General features: G+C 37.3%; 1 protein-coding gene and 1 pseudogene across 3 annotated transcripts in view; both read left to right on the plus strand.

Annotated features, from left to right (window-relative positions):
- The window catches only part of PTPN2 (protein tyrosine phosphatase non-receptor type 2), a 109,234-nt gene extending 105,960 nt beyond the window's left edge, over positions 1 to 3,274 (plus strand). For all 3 annotated transcript variants that reach the window (XM_072604197.1, XM_072604194.1, XM_072604195.1), the window contains one exon: positions 2,903 to 3,274. In XM_072604197.1, the coding sequence (XP_072460298.1) occupies positions 2,903 to 2,924 (22 nt within the window). In that variant the 3' untranslated portion in view covers positions 2,925 to 3,274. The remainder of the gene's footprint in view (positions 1 to 2,902) is intronic.
- A 10,774-nt stretch (positions 3,275 to 14,048) lies between these two features.
- Positions 14,049 to 14,641, plus strand: LOC140498364 (ATP synthase F(0) complex subunit C2, mitochondrial pseudogene; annotated as a pseudogene).
- The last annotated feature ends 9,186 nt before the right edge of the window (positions 14,642 to 23,827 follow it).

Below are 23,827 nucleotides of genomic sequence, written 5' to 3' on the forward strand. Positions count from 1 at the left end.
TCCACAGGATTTTTCTTCCCCTAATCTCCAGATAAATAGTATCCTCTTTACCACTTGGATCCTTGAGAGATTTTTATTCTCCTTTGGGGAGCATTCTATTTTTTATGGTTATTTCTGATCCTTTTTCCTGTAGGGTTTTTTATTTTCCCCTAATCAGTAACATTTTTCAGTGTAGTCACTGATTCACATAATAAACTTTGTCCAAGGGGCTTTGGTATTATCTTTGAAAACTCAATTAGTAAAAATTTTGAAATATCCCTGCCCATCACTAGACTTGGAACACATAGTACCATTAAGGACAAATAGTTGAAAAATGCTGTCTTTTAAATTCAGTTATCCTAAATCAGGAAATTGGTTTTACATTTGGTATGGAATTTGAAGATTTGAAGAACTTAGTCATTACAGCTGCTTACATTACATAGTCTGATTGGTCCTAGTTACTTAATAAGTATGATATTTGAAGTTTTTAATTTAGGACAACATTGACATTTTTTTAACTTCACATTCTGTTTCGAGAAAATGGTGAATATATCTTCCTCATTGCATCTCAAATGTCTAACTTAACAATAATATTTATCTGAAATATGCAGTTATAATTCTGTTCATTTCTTGACACCACCATAAAAAAAAAACAAACCTTAGGATACTAAGTCTTTGACTTAGAAAAGAGAGTTGGGGTAGTTTTTCCCCGTACAAAACATTGGTTAGGGATTTTTGTGCCTTGCCATCATCATGTGAGCTTTGCGTAAATACCCAGGAACAAAAATTGCCCTTGTGTAAGATTTGACTTTCTCTTGCTTTTCATTTAAACCAGAGAGCAGAATTTTCCATTAGTATATTAAGTTGCTATGGTATTGTAGATTAAGGAAAATGAACGGTTTAATGAAATAAGTGTCTTGCATAAACATTTTATCCAAATACAAGAATCACTAACCACATTTAGTTTAGATTTAATCTAACTTGCTATTTCATTTTCTCTTGTTGTGAGAAATAATCATAGTAACTTAAATAAAATAAAAATTAACAAATAATAACATGCTTTGTCTTTCTTGAAAATAAAATATTTTTAAAAGTTGACTAACCCACCTAATTTTTATTTATTCTTACAGACCTCTCCCTACAACATACCAATAAAGAAACATTAATGGGGCTATAATTTTTTTTAGTGACCTCTATCTTTGCCACAATGTGTCTGCCAGACTCTTTTAAATGTAGTAGATAGATGCGTGAAATATTTGAAACTTGGAGATCTGAACTGGATCAAGAGTGGATAGCACCATCTGTTGAAACTCAAACTGGCCCAAATAGTAATTTTTTATAGAGCCATAGTTCTGTGCAGTCAAAAAAGAAACAATCCCACCAGAATCAAACTTGCCCATTACCGTGGTCCCGTGGTCTCTGAATCAAAAAGAGTTTGCTTAATATTGTTTCTTTATTTAAACTTCTAGTATCAGAGTTTCTAGTAGCTACCTGGGAAATGAATGTAGATTACTCTGTGACTAACTGGCCTTGTCTTTCTATGCCTGCCACCTTAGACACTGAGGATTCTTGGGAGATAACCTCTGTTAATCATCCAAAGTGTTACTTAGAATCCACAGTTTAAAGATGAGAGAGTTTCCGTTAAAGACTTGACTGGCCATGTTCAAGGAGCAGAGCAAAATAAGCTTCCTAAGTATGTCAAAGCTGTAGATGCCTAGTTTAAAAAGTGGGGTAGGCAGAATGAATTTTTAAATAAATTTTTAAAATTTAGGGGGATTGGTTGGTCAAATTGTGAGTGTGATATGTTTCATTTATTTAGAGATATTGTAGTGAGAAATATTTACATTTTTGCAGGGGTAGACAATAGCATTAACCTGAATAAAATTGGGTGGTTGGCAAATCTTCAAGAAAGTAGTAAGTTTATCTTAAAATGAGCAGCAGCGTGGCATACTGGATAGAGAGCCAACCTTGAAATCAAGAAAACTCGGTTTCATCCTGCCCTCTGACAGATATTGGCTGTGTGACGCAAGGCAATTCATATCTTCTCCATACTCAAGACAGCTTTTTGTCTCCTTGGGGCTCAGCACAGTACCTGGCACATACTAGGCACTTAATAAATGTTGACTGACTGATTATAAGTTGCAGAGAAAATGTCATCCTACACAGCAGAGGAAATTTCCTCACAGAATTACTTTTGCCATTGAAATTGCAGGTCCAGTCTCTATACCCATCTTGAAAGTCATTTCACCTATCAATACTATGACATGCTGGTTTGGGCTCTCATGCTTATTTCTTTTAGCTTTGATATTAAATATAATAAATACATTATTTTTGTATCTATTTTTACACTAATAATTTATAATATAACCTGTGACATTAGAAATCTAAATTCTGATTGTCATTAATATTATTTGACAAAAAGAAGCAAGACTGCTAGTAAAAAACTGTATTTTTAAGAATATAAGCATCTTCACTCCCGTTAATAACACCGCTATTGGATTTACATAAACCCCCAGTATTAGGAAATTGGGCAAACTACTCCAGGGACCTAGTTTTACAAAGCCCACCTGGCAGTGTGTCACATGAGGACCATTATGAGATTTTGAAGGGAACTGGAAAACATAGTCTTCTCTAAGATTTTTGGTGGTAATCTGCAAAGAGGAATCTAAATTACAATGTTTTGATATAAGCTCACCTCATAGCACCACCATTTTCTAGATGAGAAAGAGAGAATGATGAACAACTTTTACCACAGACAACTGGAACAATTAGTCTGATGATTGAATGTGGAATGTTGGAACACTTTTTGGTTGCCTTTTTTTTTTTAAGTTCTTGTAAGTCATGTGTTTGTATGTATCCATGTGGGGGGAGGGGGTTAAATGTGTACTGAATTGGTGACTTTGTTTTGTATTATATGTTGTAGGCCAAGATTGACTGACACCTAAATCTCCATGATCTGTGAATGTTCTGAAGCTATAAATTTTGAACCATTGACATGCAAAGCAAGACCTGAAGCCCTCTCCGGGAATCAAAGTGAGGTTTGATAAATCTCTAGAGTGCCTCACAGTTATCTGTTTACAACGTAAACTATACATCCAGGGGACGAAGAGCACCCACCAGCAAGAAGACTTTGCAAAACTTATAAATTTGATGTATTAAGTGTTTTTTAAATGCTTGGAAGAACTGTAGAAAGATGTAAAAGGAACAAATTAGGAGAGACTACTTTGTAATGTACTGCCATTCTTACTGTATTTTTATACGTTTTGGGCAGCATTAAATATTTTTTTTAACCTGATGTCTTGCTTTCTGTGCATTATGTTAAAAGGATTGCTCCTTTTTGTTATTTTTTTTAAATTAGTTTGTCTTTGAACTTTTACAAATAGTGACTGACATCAAAATGGCATTTTTATAGAAATGATGGAGGCAGCTTTTGTTAGTTTATTCTACCTGTTTGCATTTTGATGAACACAGAAACCTTTCCAGGGCCAGTAGTTCTAATACTGTTTGTGAGGGGAGATGAAATGAAGCAATATCGAGTACTGCTGGCACTGACACTATTTTTAGGTCAGTGATTTCTGTGACAGCATAAATAGCATGTTTTAATAAACATGCTAAATTTGCAAATGACACAAAGCTGGGAGGGATTACCATCAAGACAGAGATCTGGACAATAAGCCAAGAAAGTGAACTTTAGTAAAGATGAATGAAATGTCTTAGAGAAGGTATGTCTAGAAAACAGTTCATGTGAAAAAGACTAAGGTTTTAGTGGATCATACACTCAATAAAAGTCAGCAGTGTGATGTAGCCAAAAGAAGTAATTTGATCTTAGGCTGATTAAGAGAGAAGTAAAGTCCAGGGTAAGGGAGGTTATGTCACTATGCTCTGAAAAAATCACAAGTATTATGTTCAATTTTGAGTACCACATTTTATAGGAGTATTGAGAAGCTAGGGGTTATTTATAGGAGTATTGAGAAGCCAGGATAGTAAGAGGACTGGGGACTGGCATTTGAGGACTGGTAGAAGAAACTTGGACTATTTAACTTTGAGGAGTAGACAGAAGATATCTAAAGTACTTACAGGACTGACATGGAAGAGTAAGGATTGGATTTGTTGTGCTTGGCTCTAGAAGGCAGAATTTTGAGCCATAGTTGGAAATTACATGGAGACAAATTTAGGCTCAGTTTATGGGTAAACTTATTTTTAGAACTCCAAAAATGGTATGCACTGACTGGAAATAATGAGTTCCTAATCATCATTTCACAGTTGCACAAGAACTGAGACCTCAGATGCCATCTGGCCCAACTCATACTTGAGGGAAAATCACCTTTACATCATAGAAGACAAATAGTCATTCAGCCTTGAACATCTTCAGTGATGAAGAATTCACCTCTAGAGGGCCCTCACTTTTGAATAGCTGCAGTTGTTAGAAAGTTGTTCTTTGCCTGAAACTTTAAAAGTTCATCTTTGTTCCTTGTTCAATCCTTTGGAGTCATTCAGAATCTTAATAAATGCTCTCTTCTACATAATAATCTTTTAAATACATGAAGATAATTTTCCACCTGTTCCCCTGAATCTCCCTGCTTAACATGTTTCACTTGATTCTCATATAACCCCAAATCATGAGAGATCGAATAGCCTATCTTTTACCTTTCCTTATATTGCCAGCACTTAGCATGTGCCTGGCACCTAGTTAAATGCTTGATAAATGTCTATTGACTAACCATCCTTATTACCCTTTGGGTACCCTCCAGCTTATCAATGTCCTTCCTAAAATGTGGTGTCCTGAACTGAACACACTATTCTAGATACAGTGTTACTAGGAAAGAATATAGTGGGACTAAATTTCTTGGTCCTAAACAGTGACCATACAATCAAATATTGCATTAGCTTGCTTGGCTGGCATTGTACAGTTGCCTTCTGTTGAGCGTGCAAAGTGCACTAAAGCCTGTAGGTCTTTTCCAGATGAACTGCTGTCTTGCCATGCCTCTCCCATCTTGTATTTGTGAAGATGATTTTTATAACTAAGTAGAAGATTTTACATTTACCCTATTTAGTTTCATCTTATTAGACTGAGCTCAGTATTCCAAGATCTTTGTGAATCCTGTCATCTAATGTATTGGCTAACCCTCTCATCTTTGTTATCCTATGCAAATGTGATAAGAATGCTTTTATTTAGAGGCAGGTAGCATAGTGAATAGAATGCTAAATTTGCGATAAGGAAATCTTAGTTCAATCCTAGATACTAATTATATGACCTTTAGCAAGAGCTTAAATACTTCTTAGTTTCAGTTTCATCTGTAAAATGGGAGTAATAGTAGCAATTCACAGGACTGTATGGATCAAATGAAATTTTACATATGCATATATGTAATTATAAAGCTATCACCTTGTAAAATTCAAAACATTACATATCAACTATATTGTTATATTTTTTGGGTTTTTTGTTGTTCAAGTTATTGATAAAATAGATTAAACAGCGCAAGTCCGAGTATAGAATCATAGGGCACTCCACCTGGAGACCTTCTAAGATAACATAGAGTCATTAATGAATGGCTACTCTGGGTTTGGCCATCTGAGGTCTAAATCCACCTATTTTCTAGGTGTATGGCTTTCTGTCTTCTTCGTAATAGCAAGAGATTCTTTATCAAATCCTTTGCTAAAATCTAGGGAAGCTTAAGCATATCACCCAACATACTAAACTGGTAATTAGAAATGAGATTAGTCTAGCATAACTTTGCTGAAACCATGCTTGTTTTTTATGATGACTTTTTTGGTTTTTCACAAAACATCTATTCATTCTCCTTTCGATTATATATTCTATAATGTTTCCAGAAACTGAAGTCAAAGTCACAGACCTCTAGTTTACAGATTTCATTCTCTTCCCTTTTTGAAGATCAGCTTTTCCCTAGTCCTTCTGCACTTCTATTCTCCACAACTTAAAGGATCAGAGTAGTTCCATAAACAAATCTGCAGAATGTTTTCCTAAAATGTAGTTCACCTGGGCTTTGTGACGAACTCACTCAGAGCAGCTAGGAGCTTTTGTTTCTTATTGGATTATAAGCTTCTTATTTTTATTCTGCCTCTTCTAGACCCAAGAACATTCTCAACCAGAAAGGCAGTTCTGGGTCTTCTCCATCTGTTATCATTGTCCCATTCAACTGAATATCTGTTCTATCCTTTCTTTAATCCTCTTTGTCCCCCCCAATGTAGCTTTAAGCATTAGCAATGCTGATCTTACCAGATGGTGCCACCATACTTTCGTACCTGTCCTGTTACCTTTCTTTGTTTCCATGTATATTATGTATTTCAAAAATCTTAGTTGATTACTAAGTTCCTTGTATATAAACATCCATTTCATTAGACAACTTCACTTTTGTTCTCATCAGACTCATTTCCTACCTTATATCTTCAGAATTTCATTTGTGAAAGCTTTCTATCCCTCCTTGTCTGACTTTCGCTGTAGAATTTTAATCCACGGGAAGCCTATCTGTCTTTTTTACTGAACCTAAGTCAAGAAATGAGTAGCTATTCTGCTTTAGGCTGAGAGAATTCTAGTGGATGTTGAAGTAATTGCAGTCCCTCATCACTGTTACAGCACACCTCCTTCCAGGTTTTGATATTTGCCCAACTCTTCTTTTTCCTCTGTAATACACTCCTGTGGCAATATCACTCAGCTTTCTAAATCAATTTTGACCCAAATATTCCACTATATTTGAAGCCAAAGATGCCACTTCGGTCAATTGACCCAAGTTCTCCACTATTCTTCCCTGCTCTGGTTTCTGGATTTCCTCATGTGTGTGCATGTGTGTTTAATATACAATAGTATCCTACATTTTTTACCTATCATCTTTCTTTTGAATAAGCTATCCTTCCAGAGATTACATTCCAGGCATGAGTCTCATTCTACCAAATCTCAGGTTATCTGTGAGATCAGATCTGAATCCTTGTTAGGATTTCCAATTTACTCCAGTGCTCTTAGCTACATCTGTACATTTGTGTATGGATGTCTGAGGCTGTGGGTTTTATTACTGGCTTCATTTCTTGGCTTTTGTCTGTTGTGAGTATTTCTACTACTGTTCCATTGTGGCTTTTCTCTGTGATTTTCAGGTTGAATGATATACATAGACAGTTTTTTCTCTCCCTCCCATTCCATTTTAAAACCTCCTTGATTAAATTTGCAAGCCTCCAGACAAATATCTTCTCTTATCAGCTCTTGTTAGTTGCATTCTATTCCTGGCCTTTATTCCTATATATTACAGAGATCCACCTTCTACTTTTAGATATGCTCTTCTTAACTATTGTCTTCCCATGTCTATTTTTCTTTTCTGACTACCTTGCCTTCAGTAGACAACAGTGATGGAAAAAGACCACTTATTCCCCTAAATCAAGGGTTCTTAACCATTTTGGCAGACTGGTAAAGCCTATGAACATTGTTTCGAGTAATGCTTTTTAAATGCTTAAAAACAAAAGACATAGGATTACAAGGAAAAAGAATTATACTTAAATAGTTATTTTTTTTAAGTTCTGGGTCCCCAAGTTAAGAACTCCCACTCTAAGGTCATAGAGTTTTAAAACTGAAATGGACCTTAGAGGCCATCTAATTTAACTCCCTCATTTAACAGAAGAGAAAACTGAGGCCCAGAGAAATTTTTAAATATCTTGCCCCAGACTTGGATATCTTCAGCAATGCAAAAAGGCAGAGTCTGGATGAACAATTAAGGATGTACTCTACGGAATTCATTCTTCATCCAGAGGTTTGAACTACATAACCTGTGGGGCCCTTTCCAACTCTAGGAAGATGATGATCCTGCTGTACTCTGCCCCTGTCATTCATAGCATATTTGGAGTTTTATTTCATTTATTTTATTTTGTTTTTATCTTTTTATTCATTTATTTTATTCAGTTTATTTTGTTCATTTCTGGACATTGCATTTTAGAAGGCATATTGATCAATTGGAGAATGTCTGGAGGAGGCAAGCAGGATGTGAAGAATTTTGGGTTCGTAACATAAGAAATTTGTTTTGAAGATGTAGGATTATTTCCTGATAGGAGGGGCTTGTGGAGGGAAGGGGTAGGGATTGACTAGGGACATGATAGCTGTCTTCAAATATTTAAAGAGCTGTCACATAAAAAGATTAGTTTTGTTCTTGACCCCATCTCTAGAAACAGCTGGTTGAAATTACAGACACAAATTTAGACTTGATATAAAGAAAAATTTCCAAATAATTAGTTATCCAGAAGCTGAATGGGCCGTTTTTTGAGATAGTGGATTCCTTTCACTGGAGATCCTCAAGCAAGAATAGGATAACCACTTGCCAGCTATAACATAGAGGATTCTTGTTCAAGTGCTGGTTGGACTAAGTGGACTTTTAATCTCTGATGTCCTATGATTTTGCAATTCTTTGATTCTATGAGGAAATTAAAATTTTATTAACAGTTTGAAAAACATCTCAATCCCTAATCCAGATCCACACACTTAAAAGAGAGACTAACCTTTCAGAGTGAAGAGCTAAGGAATAATGTCCATTCCTTTACCTATTTCATCTTGGATTCTAAGAAAATTAACTATACCCTCCAGTATTTTAGAGCACTCGTTCATTCACATTAGCATCAAACCCTACCTACAGTTATTTCCATAGTAACAGGATACCTCATAACATCAGTGGTGTCAAACTCATGTAGAAAAAAAGGCCACTAAATCATGTGCAAGGATCCCTATAGGTCCAATATTGATATGGAAGATGACATCTTAACATTTTCCATGTTCTATTGTATATTTATTTTTTGATTCCCTCAGCGACTCTTGACCTCTTGACACCTCTGCAATCACATCACTATTTAAACCTATTGTTAATTTTTCTCAAAATTATGTTTTAGAAACTAGAGGGACTATTGTCTTTGCATGGATATCAATCTTGAGAGACAGCATGGCGGAATGATCAGAACCATCAACTCAGAAAGTCTGGACACCATCTCTGCTACTAACTACATGACCTTTGGCATAATTTAACTTCTCTGAGTCAAGTCTCCTCATCTGTAAAATAGGAATAAAAATGATTGTTGTGTGGACCAAATATGAATGGATATGAAATCACTTTAGAGTCCTAAAGTAACATAATATATAGATGTAAACAATAGTTATTGAAAAGAACAAAAAAATTGGGGCTAATAGCAAGATCTAATTTCTGCTGTAGATACTCAAACATTTTTATTGCTGTCACACCTGAAAGTGTTTAAACATCAGCAGATGTTCAAGGATCGAACCAATAACATTATTCTCTATGTGTGGGGTATTTTTGACCCCCTTGTAAAACTCAGTCAGAGACTTTTTCTTAAGAAAGGCAAAAAGGAGTTTATTGCTTTTTCATGTGAAAGGGTACCACCCCGCCCCCTTCATCACACTAATAGCACCAAGCCAGGGAGTACAAGGATGCACAGCTCAAAGCAAGTTTATATAGACGCTAACATGGAACCCCCACCCATCCACTGGCTCCTCCTCCAATTGACTGGGCTTTGGAGCTCACAGTCTAAGCGCAGGAACTTCTCCCCAAGAACAAAGGACAAAAAAGCACGAAAGAGGGAACTTTTTGCTCAGAAAAAAAAAAAGAGCAGGGGGAGAGGGGTGTAGGGCATAGACAAGGTCGGGACGTAAGGGTAGTTGGGCACAGTACACGATATGTTACAAAGCTTGCTTCTCTACAAGGTTAACTAGCTGCAGCTGTTGCAGGGAATGTGTTTTAATAATACAAACAATTAACTCTTTGAGGAGGCTTCACTTTTGAGAGATCATCTCTCACAATCCCCTTTCTTATTTCTTACAATTTGAAGACTCCTCACAATGTTGTTGGAATACTTCTTCCACTATCACCTGGTGCATAGCAACAAAAATGGCTAAGGCCTAGAGGCCAGAGGCAAAGGAAAATACCTGCAGCAAAGAAAAGAAAAGGTATAGCAACTAACGAACAATAAACCCACAATGGTCTTTTTAGTCATGAATGGATCGATCCCTTCTCCAAAGTTAATTTTAAGGTTCCAAGATCTTGTAATGCCACAGTCCACTCAGAGCTGATTGACACATTGACCAATTACAAGGGAGATTTCACTAAGGAGTCAATAACAGGCTCCACTACTTACATAAATATACTAAATAATCATTGTTAACACAGTACATATCACATCATAAAATATTTCCAACTTCTGGTCATGTTGTGCTTTTTTAAAGCATTTACAATATAGACCACAAACCATTTTTCTTTTAACATTAATTGAGACAAAAATAATAATGACTATGTATGCTAACCTCACAGGCCCTTGACCTGATGTTCTCCATACTATTACTAAGAATTAAATGACCCTAATTTATTGTTGTTGCTCTAAAATCCTAAGCCTAATAGTTTAATTTTTGGACTTAACTTCAGATGTTCCCCTGCCAACAATCTATTATTTAATAGATCTGGTATTATGCTGACAAAACTTTTCATTATAGGAAATTGCCATTAAAAGTAGGGACATTTCAGAGGAACATCCCCCTAACTTCATGTCAGTTCCAGGCAAGAGTAGATTTGTCAACTGGCATCTAGCCAGGCTTAAAGTCTGCCAGGTGTCAGTAGGGAAATTGAGTCAGGAGAATCCTACCTCAGCAGAGGCTGAACAGCCAGCCGCTCTCCCAATGTTCCCATGAGGTCACCCCATTGTAGTTCATACCAGCATCTCACAGGCTCACTGGCATCATGGATCAGTGGTTCAGCCAGTCTTTCTTATTATCCACATCTAGAGTTAGACTCAGAAGAACAGTCAGTTAATAGTCCCATAGAATCTCAAAATAGCAAGCTCCAGTGATCAGTTTCAGATATGACCAATTTCACATTGGCTAAGGAACAGCTTTTGAAGCAAGTCTTCAGTAGTTTGCATGTCTTTCTATACATGTTCTAGTTCCTGATTAAATAACAATCATAAAATCAAATTTACCATTAAAACCATAAGTTATTGCTTTAATAGATTTACATGTTTCCCAAGCTTCTCTATGCCTTTGTAACCATGCTCAATCTAAAACAATGACCTACATGTGTGATAGGTTCAAACATTAACTTCAACTTATGTTCATGAAATGAATTCAAACTTAGACTGAAATTCTTTTCCCCAAAATAAAGATGTCTCAGATTTAGTTTCAGTAATTAATTCAGTCAATTATTTTAATACTATTTGCTTTAACATCATTTTGTAATAGGTAAAGACCTTATTCCAAGTTGGGACCTTTGTCCCTTACTCCAAAGGAGATTTAGTCCCATTTGTCTAAAAGGGCCCTGGAAAAACCTCACCTTGAAAGCTCCTTGGATTTCTCTACTTGATCTGGCTCTCTAGAGGCCCATAAACTTTTACCCATCTACCCAATTAATTGAAAACAACAAGATTCCACTACTTGCCTTGTGCTTACACCTTAAACTCTCTGCTTTGATTATAGGAACATGCCATGAAGATGAAAAGCAAGGACCTCATTAGATATCATCTCCACTTTATGGTCAGACTCAGAAATAGTCAAGTGGGAAAACATTCCTTTTCAAAGGAACATAATGGGGTAACTGAGCCAGAAGGATCCCATCCCAGGCTAAGGACAGGATTGTCTCTTGAGGCAAACTTCTGCCTAGAAGAGTCACATTCTTCTCTGAGTATGGTCCCAGCGGCTTATGCTTTAAATGGCAGGTTTCACTAATCAAAAATTTTACCAGGACTCACATTTTAAATCTTAAATTTGTTCTAAAAACCAATCACTGGAGATTATCCCCAACACAAATTCTTTGTTTAGGAACTCCATATATAGTTTACATTTTACATAAGAGATTACAACTTTGACAAAGCAAAGTACCACACCACTTGAGTGATGATTTTAAGCTTTTCAAGTCTTAGGGCCCCAGGATGAGGCTGGCACCCTGGCTTTCCTTTGACAATAGTAAAGAGTTTCATCTTTTCTCTGAGCAGTTCTGAATTCAGATTAGATCTTAAGAAGTCCTTCTGTAATGACTGAACTTCAAAAGGATAGGGGGATGGGGCCTGGAGGCTTTTTGTCTTAAAATTATCCCAGACTTCCTGGAGCCATAAAATTCCTGGTCTCTCTTATCTTGTCCTTTATCTTGCAACCACTATAAACCTTTAGTTATTATAACAAGTTAGCTTATAAATATAAATTTGGTAGGTAGGTCTTTCAAAAATCATACAAAAGATTTTACAAAACATTTCTTCATACAACAAATATCTTCCTTTTTTAAGAACAGTTTACAATTAATTGACAAAAATTACAAGATCTAAAACGAAGGCCTTTGCACATTTGCCCATAAGCTTCCTTTAACAAACATACTTTTTGTAAATGCTTGATTCATATCAAAAACAATTTTAGTTAAAACTTCCTTCTTAATAACAGAAATAAACTTTTTACCATACTGAATACATCCTTAGATGGAACACGCTTGAAAATCACACCCATATATAAAAATATATGTATTTTTTTTAAGGATTCTCATTTTCTCAATAGGAATTCTACAACACAGAGACTCTTACATAGAATTCATAACAGCTTTTTAAAAACCAATTCATAATTAATTTAACAATGCAATTTCTAATATAGCATTTAGATTTACTTAAAAATTTAAACTATTTAAATTTACTTAAGCCTTAAAATAAGCCATTACTCATTCAGTGAATGGATTTCAGGTGAATGCACAGTAATTCATCTCCTTACCACCAAGTAGGCACACTATATTACTAGATATCCTTTCAGATAGAGTCATCTCAAATTTGACTGAGCTACTAATTATCAAGTCAAGTTACATGATTTTTCTGTCTTCTTATTTATAACCAAATATAAGTTTCAAATTCTCAAATTTCTATCACATCCTTTTAAAACCCTAATCTATAACAAACTCCAAATTTGAAAATTGTGTAACAATTACACTAGATTAAGGTTGCATCTAACATATACCCATCCTTGTGTTCAGCACTTTACAATCATAAATGCCAAATAACAATATCTTTTTCTACTTAATCCTGACAAGAAAAGCATTCTCAGATGCTGCTTCTTATTTCTTCAGGACAGATTTTGACATCAATCCTATCAAATCTGGATTTGTAATCACTAATGATAAACATTTTAGTCCTCTTTAAAAAAAAAATCAAATACTCTTGCTACTTAAAAGAAAACTTTATTTATAACTTCCCATAATCTCTTTTTACACTACTTCCTTAAAGAGCTGAAATGCTGTTTTCCAGCTCCCCCCTCTTCGAGGCTCACCAAACAAGCTCTCTCAGTCTCATTCCAGCTTTTAGATCAGATTGGGGGGGGAGGGTAACCTTCCCCTTGTCCATGTGGTATGAGCACATGGACAGATTTAATACTTCTAAAAGAAATCACTGAAATTCTAAAGTGAATTTGCAATTTTAAACATTGTCTGGTATCAGATATATTTACTTAATTCAAACAGATTTTAGCTTTGAAATCTCATTAAATCAAAACTCCAGACTGCCAGTATTTAACTCTGCTAATTTCCACTACAAAAGAGATCCTCCTTTAGGTGAGATCTGGAATGGTCTGCCACTACCCTATAGGCAGAAAGAACTTCCCAGTTTCTACAAAAAAAGGCTTTGAATCAGATTAAAAAGCCTGCCTTTCAAGGACAGTCCAACTCAACCTTTCTGCTCTTGCTGGCTGACTAGCTAAATTTACAACTTTACCAAGTGTCAGATGAAACAGAGACACAGACTTTCATTCACACAGAAATATCAACACAACATATACAGACAAGACATTTGACAAAACATTAAAGAGTGTGCACATTGGTTGACAAACCCAGTCCTTGGAGGATCTGTACTTTGGCCAGAAGACATTTCCTTTGAGCTGGGTGCCTGCCCAAACTAAACAACAATACTTAATCATTTTATTCTTATCTTTCTCTTGGTATACTAAGTTCATTACCAAGAGGACTGTCCTCTGGTACCCTTGGGAGACCATCATCTACTGGTGGTTGAGGTGTTAAGGAAGACTTTTGTTCTTTTTCCTTTTCTTTGCCAGGTTTAGACTGAACTTTCCTCATAACTCACAAGTTTGCTTTCTTTTCCCCTCCCCCTCTCTGTCTCCTCTGCTCTTCCGGCAGCTCTTCAGCTTTGCTCCTCACCCCTTGAGAATGTACACCTGTACCAAGTTCATCTCTACCCCTGCCCTTGTGAGGTACAGTTCTCAGCTGCTGAGTAGACCTTTATCTGCAGTGGTGCTACACTGCCAGAGGTTCGGACAGATGAGTACCTCAGCATTTTGGCAGCATCAGGTCCCTTGACCTCACTTGTCCCCAGATGTGGATTCCAAACTAGGGCCGTCTGAAGGGACATTGACACAGCAGCCAAGTTTACTGGAGCTGAGGCTGCCACTGTGGGGGTGGCTGTTTCTGGAGCTGGCATTGAGACTGTATTTGGAAGTCTCATCATTGGTTATGGCAGGAACCCCTCCTTGAAGCAGCAGCTCTTTTCCTACACCATCCTGGGCTTTGCCCTGTCTGAGGCCATGGGGCTCTTTTGCCTGATGGTTGCCTTCCTCATCCTCTTCACCATATGATGGAGCCATTTCTATCCCCCAACGTTTCTGAATGTTCCTCCTTGTCCTGGTCCTTCCATGTCTCTTGTAGGCTGTGAATACCTCCCCCTTCATCTTACCAGGTGGTCCTGGGGAAAGCCATGAGCTCAGGGTTTGACAGAGTGAAGACAAATAAATACTGTATTAATAAGATACAAAAAAAAAAAAAGTTTGCTTTCTTTTCTTATAAGAGAAGCTCACTGGTCTTGCCTAGGTAAACAGGAAGAAACTCATGAATTTTTGTCCTTTGAAAAAGACTCAGCGGTCTTGCCTCAACCCTAGTTCTATGGTTACCCAGAAGCTCACTGATCTTGCTCTTTTAAAAGAATTCACAGATCTCGCTTACCTGTGTCTGCGCACACAAATTTATGTGACTGTCTTGATTCAGTCTCTCCTTCTCTGCAGTGTCTTTGCTGGCACCATCAGGAGCTCCATTTTATTTTTGTTTTTGCCTTTCAAGATCATCCCTGGAATCCTTGCCTGATCATGAAGAAATCTCGAAGACCAAATCTGCGGGCCAGGGTCACTGGGAAAATTGCAATGGGCACCTGCCCTGGGATTGGGACCCCTCTCAAAAAGGGGGATCCCGGACAAGCCCCCAAAACTGTATGGGGTATTTTTGACCCCGTTGTAATAATCAGTCAGAGATTTTTTCTTAAGAAAGGCAAAAAGGAGTTTATTGCTTTCTCATGGGAAAGGGTACCGCTCCCCCACTTTGTTGCATTAATAGTACCAGCCAGGGAGTATAAGGACACACAACTCAAAGCAAGTTTATATAGACCCTAACACTGAACCCCCACCCATCCACTGGCTCTTCCTCCCATTGGCTGGGCTTTGGAGCTCACAGTCTAAGCACAGGAACTTTTCCCCAAGAAAAAAGGACAAAAAAGCATGAAAGAGGGAACTGTTTGCTCAGCAAAAAAAAAAAAAAGAAGAAGAAGGGGAGGGGGGAGGTGTAGGGCATAGACAAGGTTGGCATGAAGGGGAAATCAGGCATAGTACAAGACATGTTACAAAGCATGCTTCTCTACAAGGTTAACTTGCTGCAATTGTTTAAGGGAGTGTGTTTTAATAATACAAGAAACAACTAACTCTTTGAGAAGGTTTCACTTCTGAGAGATCATCTCTCACATCTATGAAATTTCTTTTCAAACCAGTTTCCAAATTTCCACCATCCACTGTTTTGCCCCTGTGGTTTAGGGGTCAAAGTTCAGAATGTAGTTTTGAATTTCACTCTGAAACAAATTCTATATGTATTCTCTAACAATGGACTACAATAATCCAAGGGTTTTAGGAGCTGAGTTAATGATTCAGAAAGGGTAGATCTTATTTAATCAATATTTAAAGAAAAATTTAATTCTTATCTTTCTTTTTCATAATCTCTCATAGAGCACCCAAATCTCTTTATTTCTAGTCCACAAATCTACTAGAATATGCTTTTTCTGGCCTTACAAATTTCATCTTTTTTTAAAATCCCATGGTTCATATTGAGCTAGTGTTGGTCTTATCTATAGACCAAATAGACAGATGCCTATATAGCATAATTTAAGGGAAACAACTCAAAGAACTCTTTCCTAGAAAAAGAGATTCATAGAAACTGACAGGTCACTATCCTATTCTTACTGGTATCTGAATTTGTACCATTAGTGGGATTTATTCCTTTATGTTGGGGCAACTAAGTAGCACAGTGAATAAAACACTAGGTCTGGAGTCAGGAAGACTCATCTTGAGTTCAAATTCAGCCTCTAACATTTACTAGCTATGTGACCCTGGGCAAGTCACTTAACCTTGTTTGCCCCAGTTTCCTCATCTGTAAAATAAGCTGGAGAAGGAAATGCCAAACCACTTCACTATCCTTGAAAACATCAAATGGAGTCACAAAGAATCAGCCAAACAAAATCAAATCTCTTTGTGTTAAGGCATCGAATCTACCCAAAGTCTTTCTTTCAAATGCAAATTCCTGATTGGGATAAAGCATTAGGATCTTTGACAGAGCCAAAAGTGGCCTTAGAGGTCATTTAGTTCAATACCCTCTTGAGGACCCAGACAAGTTAAGTGATTTACCTCTGGTCTTACAGGTTGTAAATGTCAGAACTAGGTCCTCAAATCCAGTGCCTTTTCCCTGGTATTTTACAGTTATCTCTTCCACATATTGACTTTCCCCATCATGGTTTTGAAATATCATGGGTCAGCAAAAGAAATTAAACAGGAATTTTGGAGGAGTTCTATAGAAGCTGCAGATGACATGCAAAGGCCAGTAAATGACACAGAAAAAGTTTAGAAACTCAGAAATGCAAAAAATATATGTATAGTATTGTATAATAACAAATTTTATCTTTTAGTACCACAAATACATATAATTTCTTTTTTAAAGTTAAAGTACAGCCAAAGACTTAACCCAAAATTTACAATAAGATACATAAAACCCTCATGAAAGAAAACTAAAAAATTCAGAATCCTCTGGTATGAAGAGGTAAAAATTTTTACACAGGTTTTCCAGATCATGGTGTGAGGGGGCCCCCACACCCACATTACCATGATGTGCAAGGGAAAACTGCACTGTGAATTAATTAGATTAGCTATTCACCTAGCAGAGGGTTGGAAGACTGGGACACAGGATAACTATGCTGTGACATGCAATGAGTCAAGAAACGTTCAGAATATGAACTGGGCTTCTTTGCGGGGGGGGGATGAAGAGGAGAGATGTTTGATGGGCCATTGAGAATAGAATTTGAAGTGTCAAAGCAAAATGTCTGAATAAAAGTGGTAATACAAAAAGTAAACCTGGTCAATAAAGTGGAAGGAAAGGAGACAAACCCCTAACCCCCTCCATGACTCAATACATTAAACACACAAAATAGAAAAGACTGTCACCTGGGTCTATACACTGCCAAGAAAATTCTCTTCCTCTTTTCAAATGGTCAGGCAACCCTGTCCTCTCATTTTATCCTTGCAACAACTATGGGATGTAGGTACTTTTATTATTCCCATTTTACAGTTCAGGAAAGTGAGGTAAAATGTAAAGTGACAGGCCCAGGATCACACAATTAGTAAGTGTCTGAGTTGAGATTTGAACTTAAGTCTTCCTGACTCCAGACTTAGTACTGTCCCGTACCTCAGAGTATCAGTGAAGGACAAAGTCTATGAGTTTCCTCCTTTATGTGGTGGTTCTTGTTCATTGTTTCTCAGTACAAGGTCTTTGCTGCACCAATCTGTCTCCACTCCGGATTTCTGCCACATTGTTCCCCCATGTACATGGCTCCCTGCTATTGATCTCATCAAGACTCCATCTCCCTGTGTCTTTCTCATTCAGGAGTAATTTTTCCAAGGGCCACACTAGATACGGTGCCCTTTAACCTAAAATTCCTTCCAGGGCCTTATGTGGCTCAATAATAAAGGTTTCAGGTTGTGCTGGTTCTAGCCTTCATTTTAGTCACTCCCATCCCATCTTGCTTTCTGGGCACAACCAACCCCAACAACCTCATAGGCTTCTGTTTCAGGATCAGTTGTGAGGGACCCCTGCCCAAAATAACCACACCACATTACTCATGTGAAAACCCTCCACATTCCCTTGAGGTAGAAGGAAAGGGTATACCAGGAGACCAGGGTGCCAGTAGAAATCAGGAAGAGAGCAGGCCTGGAACCTTAAGGACAGAACCTCAGAAAGCCCTGCCTATAGGTGAATCAATGATACAAAATGAGTGTGCAAGGAAAATGGTAGTGTGTGATATGCCCTGGTCAAGTTGCAAGACAGCAATGAAGGAAGGTGATTCTTTTGGTCTCTCAGGTAGAGAAGAGCCTGCAGCAGAGTAAGTAAAAAAATAAAGAGAGGGATTGAAAAAAGGGAAGGAAAAGGGGGAAGCCTTGTTTTGGTAGTAGGAAAGAAGGCTAACAATGACTACTCCTATGAGTGAAGAAAAATGTTCTATGAAGGGAAATGGGAACCTTGCACTGGATGTTATCTACAGAGATTTGCCATTTGAACAGACTACTTCAGGATGGGGTGCTTTGGAGCTCTTGAGGGTTACTAGAGCCTAGGGGAGTGGGAGGGCATGGACCCAAGGAGGAGATTTTCATACAAACAGGTAAAGAAAATGACCATGGAGAAGGTTTAGGTCAGTGATGTACTTGGGAATACGGCAGTGTTGGGGTAGGGAGGCAAGGTGAGAAGGGCTGCCATGAGGCAGTATCTTCTCTGTCACCTGAAGGAACTGGCATTTTTCTGAAAGTGAGGCACAACTGACTAGATGAGAGAGAACAGATCTCATCAGTCAAAGGAGGAAGAGCCAAAGACTGAGGAAGGAAAACAGAAACAAGTTAGTGTAAATACAAGAAAAAGGATGAAAGAAAGAGGATGGGTATTTATGCCTAGTGCCTAAGCAAACAAATCAACAGTGAAACTCATAAATAGAAAACAAAAAAATGAATAAAAATAAACAGTTTATAGGTTCTGAATAAATAGTATACTACAAAGAAAATGAACTCAAAATTCTTAATGATAAAGTAAATTCATAGGATTCACCAGAAATCATGGAACAACAGCAAAGAAATTCTAAAATGATTCAAAAAAAGAAATACTCAGGCCCTATAGAAAAAGAGGAGGGGTAAATCCCTAGCAGAGGCCTCCACTGGAACAAAGACTTGGTATTCCCTCTCCCCATGGAGGTCCCAGGGATATGAAGGTGGTTTGGCTCCAGTATATAGTCTATACTTGTAACTGGTCAAGTTCTTCAACAAGTTACTATCATTTATATAATGAATGCCCCTTTTATGCTGTGTTCAATTAAAGCTAATCAAACTCATGGGGAAAGAATCAGCATCCCTTTGTATTTTATACTTTATTTTGATGAGTGTGCTATTTAAATAGTCCTTAGTGTGCTATTTCCCTATTACATAAGTGGTCAAAGGATATGGCTAAACAGTTTTCAGAAAAAAAATGCTAACAAGGCAACAACCAAATGAAAAATTTCTCTGAATCACTAATAATGTGAGAGATGCACCTTAAAACAATTCTAAGTTTTCACTTTACACCCAACAATCTAGAAAAGATATAAAAATGAAATTAGTCAATGTTGGAGAGGCTATGTGAGGACAGGTACACTAATATGTTATTGGAGGAGCTGTGAATTAGTCTAGCCATTGTAGAAAACAATTTGGAATGATGCAAGAAAGATCAGCAAACCATTCGTCAACCAGCATTTATTAAGTTCCTGCTATGTGCCAAGCACTGGGAATACAGAGAAAGAAAAACCAGCCTCTGCTCTCAAGCTCATGGTCTAAGGGAGGAGACAATATGCAAACAATTATGCGTAAATAAGACATATAAAAGCATAAATTGGGGATAGTCTCCGAGGGAAGGCTCTAAGATTAAAGAAGGCTAGAAAAGGCTTTTTGCAGAAAATGAGGCTTTAGCTGAGACTTAAAAAAAGATGTAGAAGCTAGTAGTCCCCTGTCATGGAGGACAGTTAATGAAAATGCTCAGTCAGAAGATAGAGGAAAAGCCTGGTATGAGGAATACCAAGGAGGCCAGTGTCACTGAATTGCAGAGCATATGGAAGTCTAAGCAGACTGGAAAGGTAAGAAAGAGTCAGACTATGAAGACCTGTAAAACCAAACAGAGGATCCTGAAGGTGAAGGGTGTGCCCGTAGCTCTCAGGGAGGTGATATGGCCAGACCTTCTCTTTAGGAAGATTGATTTGAGAGCTGAGTGAAGGACAGATTGTGATTCCAATCCCAAGACTGGTCAATGACAAAAAAAAAAAAATTCAATATTTAACAAGAGTCATCAGAGCACACTTTCTGGTAGCAAAAGACTTGAAATAAAACTCATTCCCCTCGACTGAGGAGATGAACAAAATGTGTAGTATGTAAATGTAATGGAATATTATTGTGCTAGAAGAAATTGTGAATGTGAACAATTCAGAGAAATAGGAAGCTTTGTATGGATTAATGCACATTAAAGAAAGCAGAATCAAGAGAACAATATCCACAGTAACTACTAGAATGTGAATAACATTGGCACTAAAAAGCCATTAAACACTAATGAACTATAATAAACTATCTTGATCTGGGAGACTTGATAAGGAGACACGCCTTCTCCTCTTAGCAGTTGGTAGGGGCTGTGTATGTGGAACACGACAACACATCAGATACCATCCCAGTGTGCATTTGCTTAAATGTTTCCCTTCATTACAAAGTGAGGATAAGTTTTGATGATGAAGGTGTGGGAACGAATGGTACCCATAGAAAATAAGCAAATAGTGATTGTTCTACAAGTTCCTAAAGTCCAGAGCAGAGTTTCTTAGCCTGCTGTTTTAATAACTGTATTTCACTACAGTTGCTTTCCTTTGTAATCTTGTGTATTTTATTAATTTGAAAATATCTTAGAGGCAACCAGGTGGAGCAGTGGATAGAGGGCTGGGCCTGGAGTCAAGAAGACCGAAGTTCAAATCCAACCTCAGACATTTACTAGCTATGCAAGTCACTTAATTTGTGTATGCCTGAATTTCCTCATCTGTAAAATGGGGATAATAATAGCACCTACCTCCCAAAACTGTTGTGAGGACCAAATGAAATAATATTTGCAAAGTACTTTGTAAAACTTAAAGCATTCTATAAATGCTAGCTATCATTACTGCTGTTGTTAGCATTCTGAGAAGAGATCCATATGCTTCACCAGACTGTCAAAGGGGTATGTGACACACACAAAAAGGTTAAGAAGCCCAGTTCTAGAGGAAGAGAACAATGATTACAAGAAAAAAAAACAATCATTCAATCAACAAACATTTATTAAGTACCTATTATGTGCCAGGCACGATGCTATGTGCTGAGGATGCTATGTAGGCAAATAACAAAACAATCCCTACTCCCAAAGAGTCTACATTCCCATGTAAAGTAGGAAGATAGATGGAAGAACTAAAGCTGAGGTGAGGCAAATTGAAGAAGGGAATTCCTCTGGGTTTTTCAGTAACATAACTTAATTCCCCAAGAATTTCCAGCTGCAAGGCCATATGGCATCCAAGTGAGAGTCACAGTGCTCCTAGGCACTGCTGCCTTTATACCTTCCTGGAACTCCTTTAGAGACAGGGAAATTTCAGCTGTGGAACAATGAGTAGGAGGCGGTTTAAAATGAACCTTAAGTAAACATGGACATAAAGAAAGAACACAGCTTCTAACCACTGAAAGAAAAAAATGTGATCCAGAATAGCAACAAAAGGAAAGCTGAAGTTTGGTATAAATTTCATTTTCTTGATCCTTCCTGTAACTTGAGATTCAACATTTCCCCTTTAAAGAGGTTTTGAGGCAGAGAAGTTTAGATGACATTCAAAGAGACTGGAATGTATCTTAAGTCATGGTGAAATGGGAAGCCAACAGTGATCATTGTAAAACAAAACTGTCCCTTCTTTTCCTGGGATGTTTACAGTAATGGCCTTATTTACACTACCTATTGATATTGTTGGCACAGAAATGGGCCTTTACATGCAGAACCAATAAAACCATCATGGAATGAAAAACAGATTGTGGACTCAGGTCACTTTTGTCTCAGAATGGTCAACACTGTGGTCATTTCTTCATGTTTCCACACACCCCTCCCACCCCTATTACCACACTTCTTGGTCAATCACACATCGAATGTGTATTCTTCCACTGACATTTCTTTTTTCTTTATTGTGCAAGAGACTTCACTCAAAGAGTCTATTAATTTGGTGATACAACCCTGGGGACAGAACTGTTTGTGAAGTCAAGGATCAAACTGGAGCCCACACCCAGCTGGTGAAACAACCAGTATTAGATTACAGGAAGGGAAAATTCCACCTATTGCAAACCAGTTATTTCTACAGTGAGGGAAAAGAAAGCATGTGGTTTGTTTTACCTAGCTACATTCTTGAGTGTAATGCTGTTGACCTCATGAGGATACACTTGTGGACCCTCCAGTTCGATGATTCTCTCATTTGGTTTTTTTAATCACATATGCATTTATATTAATTTTTTTAAAGTACATGTCCATGTCAGGTAAGCCCATGTGCAGTATTTAAAAGAAATCAGAGTAATAAATGAATATTGAAAATTACATGTCAGGTAAAGCTGAAAAATTATTTTCTAATTCTAAAAACAAGATACACATGACCTTTCTCATTAAAGATATTTGGATATCAGTTCCTTCCCTCAAACCTCAACAGCCTGTACCCTCCCCTTTCCTGTCGAAAAAAAACTATTTATTGGGTATATGCTTGTACATACCTATTTATGGCATGGTGTCTCTCCCCTGACATTAGTTTCTCAAGGGTAGGCAGAGATTTTTCATTTTTGTAATTCTCTCCCCAATACCTGGCACAAGGCTGATACTGACAATCAACAGTTATCTTTTCTGCAAAATGGGGTGGCTGGACTCAATGCTCTCTGAGATTCTTTGCAGTTTTAATATCTTATAAATGTGGAAATAGAAATCAAGGGTATGTTAAGTGATTTCCATGAAACTGTTGAAGAAATGTAAAAGAGCAACTAAGGTAACCGTGGAGTAGATGGATAGTAATTTTGAAGCACAAAATATTTTAAAGCCAAATGGGAACTTGGAGATCAGGTCACCAAGGTCAAAACCTTGTTTTACAAGAGGAAACCAAAACCCACAAACACAGGAATTCTTTGTAACTGAGCCAAATAATGGTAGGTTTTATTTGGACCCTAGGAATAATCACAACTCTTATTCAGCAACACTTAAAAAAAAAAAAGACTGGGTTGAGGGGTGGGGAGTGTGGAATTCCTCTTTGTCTTAGTCTGCTCAATTCTGATCTCAGATTAAAGGAAAAATGTCAGAAGTTTAAAATGTCTCCTTATAACTGAATTCCTCTGTGAAGTAATGAAATCCCAGCTTGCCATTTTGACAGATTCTTGTGGTCTGAGGTCCAGTTAGTCAGGTAATCCCTAGTCGCCAGCCTCTGACCTTAAATTTTTGTCAAGCTTGTCAAGGTTAGGTATAGATCCTCTTAGTGAAATGATATCACCTCATTCCCATTGGTGAATATTGATTTTTTTTCTAATTTCTGGATAAAATGAGTTTTCCCAGATGATACTGTTAAAAAAAGAATATGGGTTTAGAAACTAACCATAAGGAAGGAATGAAACAAGCTTTTATCAAGTGCCTACTCTGTGTTAGGCACTGTACTAAGTGATTTACAAATATTATCTCACTTGATCCTCACAACAACCCTACGAGGATTTTATCATCCATATTTT

Source organism: Notamacropus eugenii, chromosome 4 (genome assembly GCF_028372415.1).
Source record: "Notamacropus eugenii isolate mMacEug1 chromosome 4, mMacEug1.pri_v2, whole genome shotgun sequence".
In the NCBI taxonomy this organism is placed as follows: domain Eukaryota; kingdom Metazoa; phylum Chordata; class Mammalia; order Diprotodontia; family Macropodidae; genus Notamacropus; species Notamacropus eugenii.